This window comes from Equus quagga, chromosome 2, assembly GCF_021613505.1.
Source record: "Equus quagga isolate Etosha38 chromosome 2, UCLA_HA_Equagga_1.0, whole genome shotgun sequence".
Classification (NCBI taxonomy): Eukaryota; Metazoa; Chordata; class Mammalia; order Perissodactyla; family Equidae; genus Equus; species Equus quagga.
The window spans coordinates 81,793,086-81,805,506 of NC_060268.1; the positions used below are offsets into that span (position 1 = coordinate 81,793,086).

The 12,421-nt window shown below is 46.9% G+C and overlaps 1 protein-coding gene across 2 annotated transcripts in view; it reads left to right on the top strand.

The window, feature by feature from the left end:
- Positions 1-12,421, top strand: part of IGF1R (insulin like growth factor 1 receptor) — a 291,412-nt gene that overhangs the window by 245,707 nt on the left and 33,284 nt on the right. For both annotated transcript variants that reach the window (XM_046654424.1, XM_046654425.1), the window contains exons 9-13: positions 253-420; positions 630-834; positions 5,966-6,249; positions 8,147-8,283; positions 8,763-8,922. In XM_046654424.1, coding sequence (XP_046510380.1) covers positions 253-420; positions 630-834; positions 5,966-6,249; positions 8,147-8,283; positions 8,763-8,922 — 954 coding nt within the window. The remainder of the gene's footprint in view (positions 1-252; positions 421-629; positions 835-5,965; positions 6,250-8,146; positions 8,284-8,762; positions 8,923-12,421) is intronic.

Below are 12,421 nucleotides of genomic sequence, written 5' to 3' on the forward strand. Positions count from 1 at the left end.
TTCCATTTGCAGCTCAGTAATGTTTGTTTCCACAGAGATTACCTGAGAATAGATATTATAAAGGGAAATGTTGGCATTTAAATCCATACTGTTTCGAAACAAGACTCAGTTTTCATTTTGTGCTTCAGTGTTCACTGCTGTTTTCTTATCCAGGTCAAACTTTCAGCTCCTTGTTGGTTTGTGTTGAGGACCTGAGAACCCGGGTCTTGGGTTCATTTCATTTTCTGAACTGCCCTTTGTCCCCTTTTCCAGTTCCTTCCATCCCCCTGGATGTTCTTTCAGCATCAAACTCCTCTTCTCAGCTAATTGTGAAGTGGAACCCACCCTCTCTGCCCAACGGCAACCTGAGTTACTACATCGTGAGATGGCAGCGACAGCCTCAGGACAGCTACCTTTACCGGCACAATTACTGCTCCAAAGGTAAAGATGGGAGGTGGGGAGCCCTGTAACTGTGACCTCCCATTGTCTGAACGTATGCAAGCCCCGACATTCCACATATCAGTTTAAACCCTTCATTGCAAACCAGCTACGTTCTTGATTGAAGGTGCTGACGGCTATTATTTTTCCTCTCAGGCTTGTGTAACTTGGCTTTCATTTCCACTCTCATTGGGCTTCTCTCTTCTGAGCAGACAAAATCCCCATCAGGAAGTATGCCGATGGCACCATTGATGTTGAAGAGGTGACGGAGAATCCCAAGACCGAAGTGTGTGGTGGAGAGAAAGGGCCTTGCTGTGCTTGCCCCAAAACCGAAGCCGAGAAGCAGGCCGAGAAGGAGGAAGCCGAGTACCGCAAAGTCTTTGAGAATTTCCTGCACAACTCCATCTTTGTGCCCAGGTACCACTGTCATTTGAGAATGTCTCCAGGCTGGTGCTCCTCAGGCAGGTTCTGGTGCCGTCTCTCCACCCTGGTAGTTTGTAGGTCAGCAACCTTGGGGCAAGACTCAGTAGCCTTCAAGGAGGGAACAACAAAATAGGATATCAGTTTCGTCAAGTGGTTCCTGTGGAAACTGGTTTGCCCTAAGGGGAAGGGGGCTCGGGGCACATGCTCTTGGGGGCACATGCTGTTGGGGACGGCGGCTTGACAGGTGCAGCTGCCTCTCAGTCACATAGCCTCCTGCAGAGGGCAGGTGGGCTCTCTGCTATAGGGGCGGGGAAATGAAGCTCAGAGAGCTGAAACCATCTGCTTTTGCTCATGGAGCCCTGTGGGTAAAAGCTGAGATTTGAGCCCCTTTCTGCTGCTCCCACTTCTCCGTACTGCCTGTCTCATCTGGCCAAGGACGAGTAAAGCAAGAGGGAGAAAAATCACAATTTTGAAAGGGGCCCAACTTCGAAACAGAACCAAGTGCCACTGGCATCCTTGACAACCAGGTTTGGGAAGCAGTGCAGAAGACAGCTTCTCAAAGTAAAGCAGCCCCTTCTCCAGTCTCAGTTTCTGCCAAGTGGGGACAAAAGTGGAGGAAAGTAAATGTTCGAAGCAGCACTATTCACAGCAGCCAAAAGCCGAGATCAACCCAAGTGTCCATCCATAGATGATGGATAAACAAAATGTGGTATATCCATGCCATAGAATATTAGTCAGCCAAAAAAAGGAATGAGATTCTGAATCATGGACTACAACATGGATGAGCCTTGAAACGTTATGCTAAGTGAAAGAAGGACAAATATTGTATGTTTCCGTATATATAAAATATCTAGAATAGGCAAATTGATAGCAACAGAAAGTAGATTAAGGGTACCAGGGGCTGGGAGGAGGGAAAAACGGGGAGTTATTCCTTAATGGATATAGGGCTTCTCCAGTTTACGGTGATGAAAAATTTTGGAAATAGTGGTGATGGTTGCCCAACATTATGAATGTAATCAATGACACTGAATTGTACATTAAAGATAGTTAACATGACAGGGCTGTCCCAGTGGTGCAGTGGTTAAGTTTACACATTCCACTTTAGCAGCCCGGAGTTTACCAGTTCGGATTCCAGGTGTGTACCTACACACTGCTTGTCAAGCCATGCTGTGGCAGGCGTCCCATATAGAAAGTAGAGGAAGATGGGCACGAATGTTAGGTCTGGGCCAGTCTTCCTCAGCAAAAAGAGGAGGATTGGTGGCAGATGTTAGCTCAGGGCTAATCTTCCTCAAAAAAAAAGTTAAAATTTTTAAAAAATGGTTAACATGGCAAAATTTTGTTATATATTTTTTCATTTATAATTTTTAGCACAATAAAAAAATAGTAAAAAAAAAAAAAGTAGAGGAAAGTTCAGCAGGGTAGCCTTGCAATGTCTGGGAAAGGAGAGGGAAACAGAGTGGGGGCCCACAGCTCCCTTTTTTTCCTGAAAGATGATGGTGCAGAATTTAGAAACAACCTCACACCTGAAATCTGGGCAGAGGAGTTGGATTCAGACGAGCACTGTGCCCACGAGCCACTGGTTCCTGATCCCCACGGTGCCCAGCCGCCCACCCACTGCCCAGCATGGTCTCACCGTTCTTCTTGCTCCCCGACCCTGAGAGGTGCCAGCAGCCTGTAGCTTCTGTTTACTCCATAGTCACTCTGCCCTTAAAGGCTTTTTTAGGTTGTAAAACAAATGATTTTTAAAGTGACATTTTTTTTCTATCAAGCGACCTTCCTGGTGTTTGTGTAATAGTCAGAGACAGCCATCCTACTTTGAAAAATCATCCAAATAGGAAATACAGACCTTTTAGAGCTGGAGGCACTATTTCCTTTTCAGAATGAAGCTGTTCGTTGCTTAGTGGCTTTCTGCCCCTTCTGTCCTCTCGAGTAGTTAAAACCACTGAACCGAGAGGTGACATCTCCCGTTTGCTGACAGATTATAGGGCTTCGGTTCAAGTGTTAGTCCAGATGTTCTGTATATCGTGTGTGGTTTCAAGAATCAAAAAGTTTGAGGACGAAAAGAGCTCAAAGATGTTTAAAAACTAGAACTCCAGTGACTTCTCCAACATCCTAATTAATTAAGGATCTATTTGGGACTTGGCCCTTGCTTCCCACACACCAAGGCTCCTTCCTTCGTGGCATTGCTTCTCAGCATGGTCCATTCCCCCACTGCCAGCAGAGGCTCCGCCAGTGTTACTTCCTGTGGACACAGGCAAGGGTGAATTTAGAGCGCCCCAAACTGGCTAGGCAGGAGTTGTCCGTTTATTCTCCATCAAAGGCTGTTGACTACGTTGCTTTCTTGTCCCACTGACCTGCCAGAGGTTCAGGCTGTGAGTCCAGGCTTTGGAAAGGTTTTGCTAAAAAGGCCCCTAGCTTTCAGTTTGTATTATAAGACAGTGCCTTTTTTTTCTCATCAGATGTGGAACACAAGATCAAGCGATGTGTAGACAGAGCTGTGGTTGACTCAGATATTATTAATGCACTGTGTTCATGTTGTTGAGTTCAAAAGAAGTTTCCTCTGTGCTAAATTCCCCCTGACGAAGGCATGCATCCGTTGCTGACATTCTCTCCCTAAGACAAGTCCACTTTCTAGTCTCTCTTTTCATGGGACGGACATAGATACCATATTTTGCCCATGATGAGAGGCCACAGTTTATGAGAACTTCATGGTTTTTTTCATGCCTCCTACTGATGCATAAATCTGATAGCCACACAATTGCCACCAAAATTCGGACGAAAGGAGTATCCAGGTGACAGAATGACTGAATCATAAAGGAAGGTTTTCTGTGTTACAACTCAATTCTCCAAAGACGATTTTTATTTCTTTCAATTCATTCTAAGAACAATTTATTTGGGGGCTAAAACCAGTCAAGTCAGATTTAGTGTGTTATACATTGTCCATCGTGTCCCATATGTCTTGAAGTAGGATGGAAGCTAGAGTTTGTAAGTTACTTTCTGGAGTCAATATTTGGTGGTGAGTGCCTTTCATTGACCACTGCCTTTGTATTTTAAATCACATAGTTTGGGTTAAATAACTGAAATTTCAACAGATGTTGATGAGTAAAAGGTTTTCCCATAGGAGTAGGTTGTATCCTGGGCTGGGAGTGGTGATAATATTTGCTGTTGGTCACACCATTTGGGAATGTGGCTGTTTATAAAGAACCATGGAGGGACCATTCTGCTTGCCCCGTACCTTCCTGATAATGTCCTGTGTGGCTGCCCTCCCTCCAGTCCCTGACTTGGTATCAGTAGTAGCAGCTTTACTGTCTCCAAAAGTGAACTTAATGGTGTAATCCCAGGTAAGCGGGTGGAGGCTGCGGGAGGGGTTTTAACACAGTATTATTTTGCAGTGGATTAAACCCAAGCAACTTCTTATTTATAGATGCAAGTGGATGTTGTGCTGGTTTTGTGTGTTGTGTTGATTTTGAAAAGAAAGCAGGAAATTAGTTCTGCTAGGCATCAAAAAAAGGTCTCCCTAGCAATCAGTGTGGTTTCTTGTGTCCTTCCCTTCCAGGCAGGTTGGTTCGTTTGTAGAGTGTGAGGATGGGGAATTATCAGCCTCATTTCCTAGCCCTTCTTCCCCCAATATTGTGAAAGCAAATGCAGTGGGGCCTTTAATACACACCCTGACCTTGTGGTTCTGCCTGGTGGAATGAGCATATCTGTGTTGAATGGTCCATAGTTTTGGTGGGTCCCAGTGTGTCACTGCACAAAGGTGGTGACGGTGTTTCCTACAGGAGAATCTTCGGGCTGGGCAGACTGGGGAGCCAGGGACCCTTCCCTAAGCCCTCTCCTTTCCCCTTCCAGGTTTTTCACTTCTGGGTGAATGAGGGCCAACGGGGAGCCTGCTGGGTATCCATTGAAGCATGAATGGCTTCCTGGGTGCCTGACTCCCTGTGGGAACTTCTCTCTCCCCTACGTGAGAGCTGAAGAGCATTCTCATTTTCTAGGCTTTCTCATTTCCTCATGCTCTTACCTTTCTTTCTCAGATGAGATTTGTTCCATTTGCTCCCCGCCCTTTGCTTATTCCTAGGATGGGGGATGCTGGCTGATCGCCTAGTGTGGAAGGAACAGCACCCTGGTCCCACCGTTTCCTGTGGCTCACCTGAGGGTGCCTGTTTCTTTGTCTGGGTGCTTACTATCATTTTCTGTTTTATTGGTTCCATAAATGCTAGGAACCTGTTTTTAAAGTCTCTGAGGGAGCCAAAAAGCCCTTTTTCCATATCCCATGAAAGCAGCCACTGGAAGAGTCCCCCCTCCAGCTTTTTGGACTGCCTCATCTGCCCTCTGGGTGCAGACATTCTTCCCTCAGTGACTTTCTGCATCCCCTTTGCTGTCCTGTTTTTGTAGCTATTGTTCCGAGCCCTACTCAAATCCGTGACAGTGACACTGCCCCTCTCATGGCAGGGCCTCGGGGAGGCCGCAGGTGGTGACTGCTGAGTGGGGGCCAAGGCCAGGCTGGAAAAGACCTCCAAGAGTGTGAAAAATACAGACCCTAGGGCCTCGGAGGAGGAGGGTCAGCAGGAACCCCAGAGAGGAGGTTCTGGGGGTCCAAGCAAGTGCTCACTGCCAGCATCTTTGCTTTTTATCCAGAGTCAGGGGTTCAAAGAAGCCACCGTCACAGGCCTTTGAGCCCCATCTGCCCCCTCTCTCTGGGGCCTGCACCACACACTTCACCTCTCACCTCACCCGTAATCAATCTTAGCGTGGCCAGTAGATTGGTTACATTTAATGCTTAACCATAATGTCTGTGGACCGGACGGCACCAACACTGTGATGAAACAGCCAGGATGCCAGGGGCGGCCAAGATGTTTGTGTGCTCCTCAGTATCATCGAGCAACCTCTCTGGGAGCCAGGGGGCAGTTTGTGTGATGATTCTGAGGTTCACAGAGTAGAGAAAGCAAAATAAATAATGAGGAAGGAAATCCCCATATTGTTTGTTGATTCTTATCCAAGGGGGCTGAATAGCTCCTTTTATTCCATGGTTAAGACTTTTCTTTTCTTTTTGGTAATCTAACCTAAGCCATAGAAAAGACAAAAGAGACAGAAGCCCTCACGAGCCAAGTTTCTTTCTTCCTTGCAGACCTGAAAGGAAGCGGAGAGATGTCATGCAGATTGCCAACACTACCATGTCCAGCCGAAGCAGGAACACCACGATGGCAGACACCTACAATGTCACAGACCCAGAGGAGCTGGAGACAGAATACCCTTTCTTTGAGAGCAGAGTGGACAACAAGGAGAGGACTGTCATTTCTAACCTCCGGCCATTCACTTTGTACCGCATTGACATCCACAGCTGTAACCACGAGGCTGAGAAGCTAGGCTGCAGTGCCTCCAACTTCGTCTTTGCAAGAACCATGCCTGCAGGTATGGTGTGATCCAGCTAGCCCCACTCCCAACAGAGTCACAGCCTAGTGGAGGAGATCATGCTTTATGGACATGGAGTCTGACACCCAGGGCAATGACCCTTATCTTCAGTCCTTCTTATTAAAGAATGAGCGGCTGGCCCAGTGGCATAGCAGTTAAGTTCACACATTCCGCTTCAGTGGCTCAGGGTTCAGTGGTTCAGATTCCCGGCACAGACCTGTGCACTGCTCATCAAGCTGTGCTGTGGCAGGCATCCCACATATAAAGCAGCAAAAAGAGGAAGATGGGCAGAAGATGTTAGTTCAGGGCTAATCTTCCTCAAAAAAATAAAAATAAAAAAGAATGGTCATTCATAGGCAGCATGGTAGACTAGCAGCTCAGGGAATGGAGTCCATTCATAGTGACATCACCCCCATCCCAGTCTCTCCATACGAAGTACTCAAAAGTAGGGAGCTGGGTCCTGCCCATGGCCAAGGGGTTAAGTTCTCGCACTCAGCTTCCGCAGCCCCGGGGTTCACCAGTTCTAATCCTCTATGCGGACCTATCACTGCTCATCAAGCCATGCTGAGGCAGCATCCCACATAGAACTAGAAGGAATTACAACTAGGATATACAACTATGTACTGGGGCTTTGGGGAGGAAAAAAAAAAAAAAAAAGATTTGCAACAGATTTTAGTTCAGGGTCAATCTTCCTCAAAAAAATTAAAAAAGCAAAAAAAGACTTGAATGCCAATGTGGTCTTTCATAAAAAAAAATGCAGGTAGCTCACTTCAGGGTCAACTCTCCTCCTTCTACCTGGTTCACATCGTGCGTTCCCACAGCCCTTTTTCTCCATTTGTGCACAGGTAAATTTGCCCAGTCCCTCCTGAGTTCTCACAGATTCAGTGAAATCCCCAGTTAGCTGCCTTGATTTGGAGTGACCATTGCTGCTCAAGGTCACCTCCTGGAATAGCCTTTGGTCCTGCTTGTTTGGTCTTCAGCTTCCCCTTGTAAGTTAGAAGCCGCCTGCCACTCAGACAGCCATCCATCCATCTTTAAGGATGGGTGACCTGCCCTGTTCTCTTTCCCACTGGAGGCAGCAGGTGGTAGAAACAGCACGGAAGTGACTGGAGTCTGGGAGAGGGGCCTCCTGGCTGCAGTGCTGGCACTGACGTACAGGGTGCCTCGGGGCAGCTGTCAGCCTCCCCGGCCTCAGTTTCCTCACTCTCCCAGGAAAGACATAGACCAGCTGATTTCTCAGAGCCTTTCCCGGTTGTACCTTGCAGTGACTTTTGCTTGCCACTTGGCTTACTGCTTGAAGAAACACAAGCAAGAGAGCAAGCCCCAGCCTCAGCTAGCAGCTGGAGAAGTTGATGTCGGCAGCGAGAGCTCGCTCTCAGCACCAGCTTCTTAGCAGCTTCCTCACAGGCTGGGCCTGTGGACCATCCTTCATGCCTGCGTAAACATTGCACTTGCTGTATGCAGATGCAGACTGTGAGGGATCCGTGTCACGGCCTGGAGGCTCAGTGCTGCTGCTTCTGCTCACTCAGCACCTTTTTGATGCTGCTCGAGTTTGATGGCATCACGTAGTTTCTTTTTTCACGTTGTGGAAGCTGAATACCAGAAATAAGTTACTCAAGTTGCCAAGATTTTCCTACTGTACTTGATAGCAGGCTTTTTTGTTGAGAGGCGGAGGGGAGGGGAGGGTATTGTGGCATCTGGAGGCTTACAGATCATTAGATTGCTCTGACTCCAAAAGCTCTGCTGTCTGCAAGCAGCCAGCTCATGAAGAGTTTCCATGGTCCCCCCAGTCCCGCACGTGTGTATTGGGGGAGGGTATTCTTAGGTTACCTCAGCGTTTGTGTCCCTCCCTGGGGACCCAAATACGACTTTACCGCTTGTTTCAATTATTGCACAGAAGGAGCAGATGACATTCCTGGGCCGGTGACCTGGGAGCCAAGGCCTGAAAATTCCATCTTTTTAAAGTGGCCAGAACCTGAGAATCCCAATGGATTGATTCTAATGTATGAAATAAAATATGGATCACAAATCGAGGTGAGGCTGGGGGATGGTTCGTGTCGGGGTGCGTTTCCATGACAGTTGATAGCATATGTTACAATACAACACAAGTCTCCCCGCAGTTAGCTCACAACTTAAAACCAAAAAATGAGGTGGTAAGTCAGTGAGGACCTGAGTCTGTCTACCAGCTGCATGCTCTTTGAGGAATACTGAGGAGCTGGGCTTGTTCTCACCCTCAGGAAACTCTTTCGTTGCAGAAAATGATCTTTCAGCATAGACTGGATTTGTCTTAATAACTTTTAATCTTTCCGGAGCCCTTTTTGATCAAAAAAACACATTTGGTCAAAACTTGGAAGTGCTTAAAGTTTCTGGAGCACTGCTGTTTAAGACTTGGTCCCCTCCCTTTTATTGCAGTTGGGATCGCTGTTAGGTAGGAAGTGAGAGACTGGGCACAAGGAGTCACCCATTTCTCCTGTGTTTATGGAAAATTGACACGTATGTTTTATGTCCCCCAGGATCAGCGAGAATGTGTATCCAGACAGGAGTACAGGAAGTATGGAGGGGCCAAGCTTAACCGGCTCAACCCTGGGAACTATACGGCCCGGATCCAGGCCACCTCTCTCTCTGGAAATGGGTCGTGGACTGATCCTGTGTTCTTCTATGTCCCGGCCAAAAGTAAGGCTTGTGAGAGAGTAGCTGGGAAAACTGAAAGCAGGTTGGGCCAGGACTGGGGAAGCCTGGGTCATCGTGGCTCTCTGATTTTCTGATTTTCATTGGAACAGAGTTGGCCAGCTTTCAGAAGGGTCGCACTTCTGTGAGCATCGGGTCTGGGAGCTCAGGCTGGGGAGCTGCTCTGCTTGGAGTCCCTACCTCATCTGATGGGCAGGGCGAGGGTCTGAGCCCCTCTTCTGAGGAATCGGCAAGAGGCCTTTGTTCTTTACTTGGTTTATGTCCAAAGCATTTCACAAAGAGCTGAATTGACCATTCCACCTCCTGCCTCTTCAGGGATGCTGGTTAGCGCTCAGATTCAGGGCTTAGAATCCTAAGGGGTGACAGGAACCTCGGAGCCATCTGGTCTAGCCTGCTCCATGGCAGGAGTCTCCATGGCAGCATCCTAGGCTGAGGCATTGTCCCCTTCACTGCCCATTGGTGAAATACAGATGCACTTTTAAAGCACTAACATTCATTGAAAGCACACAGTGCTCACCGTTTGGCACAGAGATTGGGCCACGTTGTGAGTTTTTGCTCAAACCATCGACAAGACAGAATTCTTAGAAGGCCCTTCTATGTGAGGATTTCAGATTTTAAAAGTGAATTTTGTAAAAGTGTATAATCACAACAAGGACCCTATACTTGTTTGGCCAATAAAATTCAGTATTTTATTTGGTGACATAAATATTCTTTATTATTTCTATATTGAGTTTCTACTATTTCTTATTAGAAACCCGATTTGTTAGATTATTTCATGTTCAGATAATGGGATCAAATTTGCCATAGCTCTCTTTCTTACTGCTCCCGCCCGAGAGGACAGCCCTGCCTTGCTCAGTGGTGCTACTTTTGGGTCTAGTGGGCAGTTCCTGCTGCCCTGGTCCCTCCTGGTGTCCACATCTGTGCTACCCTGATCTGGAGTCTGAATTTTTAAATTCAGATTCGACTGATCCGGCAGTCTACCTGGTTAACGCCTAATAGTCAAAGACGTGCAGGGTATTTGAAAATCCTAACAGGGACAGATATCAACAGACGGATGGGGTGAACAGAGTCGCACACCTTGAGGCTGCATTTTATGGGTCTGGCACCCTGCCTGGGTTCAGGTTTCAGGGGTAAACAGATGCTTAGGCAGATAACTCCATCAACTAAAATAGTCTGAATTCTCCATGTGGTCCACTTAAACTACTCTTACTGGTCAGCCTGTGCCACCCATTCCTCTGCTAGAACCTTCACAGTATTTCTAGAGTGCTCTCCAGCATAATGACTTGTTTTTTTCTCCTCTCCTCTCGACATCCATCCCTTAGGAACAGAGCCTAGGTTTAGGGGTCTGGCATCAGGCTGTGGTTTTGAAACAGCAGCCTTGGCCTCTGGGATTCAGTGAAATTGGCTTATCTTGGCTTATCTTGGGAGATGACAGGTTCTTCTCTGCCTTTGCTCCCCCATTTTGAACCCTGTGACTGCTGGGTTGCCAACGGAATCTCTCTAGCAGAAGTTGCCATATACCACAGGGACATAGATCTTCCTGCTGCTCTGCCATCCGGAAGTCTTTCCTTCTGTCGGCCGACACTCTCCTGCTGCACTTGCGTCTCATTTCCTCCTGTTTAATCCTCAGAGGAGATGGGAGCTCTGGAAGCTTGCTGGCAACTGCTCTCCTCTCAGGCGCCCTTCGTGTGCTTGAATACTGTTAAATTACTCTTCAGACTTTTCTTCTCCAGACTAAATAATCTCACGTCTTTTGCCCTTTTCTTGTAGCTCAGTCTCATAGACCAATTTTCCAGCCATTTACTCATTTTGTTCTTCTCTGGATGTGTTCCTGTTTCTTCATGTCCCTGTTGAAATGTGAAACTCAAAAAGAACACAGTACAACCTGACCAGTAGTATAAGTGGTACAAATGTAAGAATTAGTCCTCACGGGGAGAAAAAGAAACCTCTACCACCTTCCCAAAGGCAGTGATAACTTCTGAGTAGTTTCAAGAACTAGAAAATGCAGGAGCCTGCATCATTTTGAGAGCTATTTGATAAAAATATCTTTAATTTAAAAAATTAAAATAGCTTTATAGTTCTTAAAGAATAATAATAATAATAATAGATTTTAGTGGCAAAAGAATCATTGACGGGTGATTTATAATAGATGTAACTTAGTACCCACTGAGTTCCAAACTCATTTCTACATACACATGTCTACTTGGATGTCCCATGGGTACCTCAAACTCCTCGTGCACAAAACCAAAATCACAGTTGCTACTTTCAAAACATCTCTCCATCTTTTGTTCCTGAGCTCAGTCAGTGGCCCCATAATCTATGCACCACCCAGGCCAGGAACCTCCCACAGCCATCCCTCACCTTTCTTGCTCTCCAGCCACCCATTTCTCATTCAAACTCAAGTCTCGCAGATTCTGCCTCATAAATATCTCTGAATCCAACCTCTTCTGCCGCCACGACTGCCTCAGCTCAGAGCCTCCGGGGTGCTTGCTTTGGGGGAAAGTATGAACTGTGGGTGCAGGAAGCCTGGGTTCCAATCCCAGGGCCCTGGCCCACCAGCTTGCCTGGGTGACCCTGGGGAGGACAGTACATCTCTGTGAGTCTTCCTCATTTGTAGGAAAGAAGCAGTGATTTCTTCATGAAGTCTAAGCTGGGCATACACAGCATGTCCGGGCCCCCTTCTACCCCCTGGCACTCTGCATGGCAATTCCTCCTCCCGCCTGCCAGCCCCTCCGGTCTGCTCTCCGGCACAGCTGTCTCTCCGTACACAAATCTGATCAGTTCACTGCAGGGCTTGAGGGCTCTCACTGGCTCCTTTGAATCTTCCGAATGAGGTTCAAACTGCTTAGCTTGGACAAGGCCCCTTGGGAGCCGGCCCTGACTTCTCTCCAGTATCATTTCCAACCATTCCTCTGCACTTGGAAAGCTTCCCCTGACTCCCTTCTTTCCTCTCCCTTCCTCTCTGCATCCTTGCAATATGTGCAGCCCACTTTTCAGGTTGTTGTGCTACTTATGGACCTATTGATTTCCTGCATGCAGCAGAATTTTCCGGGGTGTAGATCAGCATCCCCAGTGTCCAGCCTGGCATCTGTCATATGAGTACTGTTGATGGTGATGAGCAGGTGCTGTAGTGAGCTCTGTGGTCTCAGACTTGTCACTAGACTCTAATGTTAGGGAGGAATTCAGAGCACCTTTGGCAAGGGGGGCCATCCAGTTATTTTTTGTTTTTTAAATTGTCTATGGAACTGTCAGAAGACAAATAAAGGTCAGTACAGCTTGAGCATTATATCTGTAAGAATATGCGTTTATGTTAGTTGTATGCATTTCCGTTAATAGTCATTAAACTACATGTAAAGATTATTTTACTTGAGCCCATCATTGGAACTGCTATTTTAGAATTCACTGTACTTTAAAAATAAAACTGAGTATACTCCTTAGTCTGCACTTATCTAATCTTTTTTCAAATAACTCAGTTTTTCTGCTG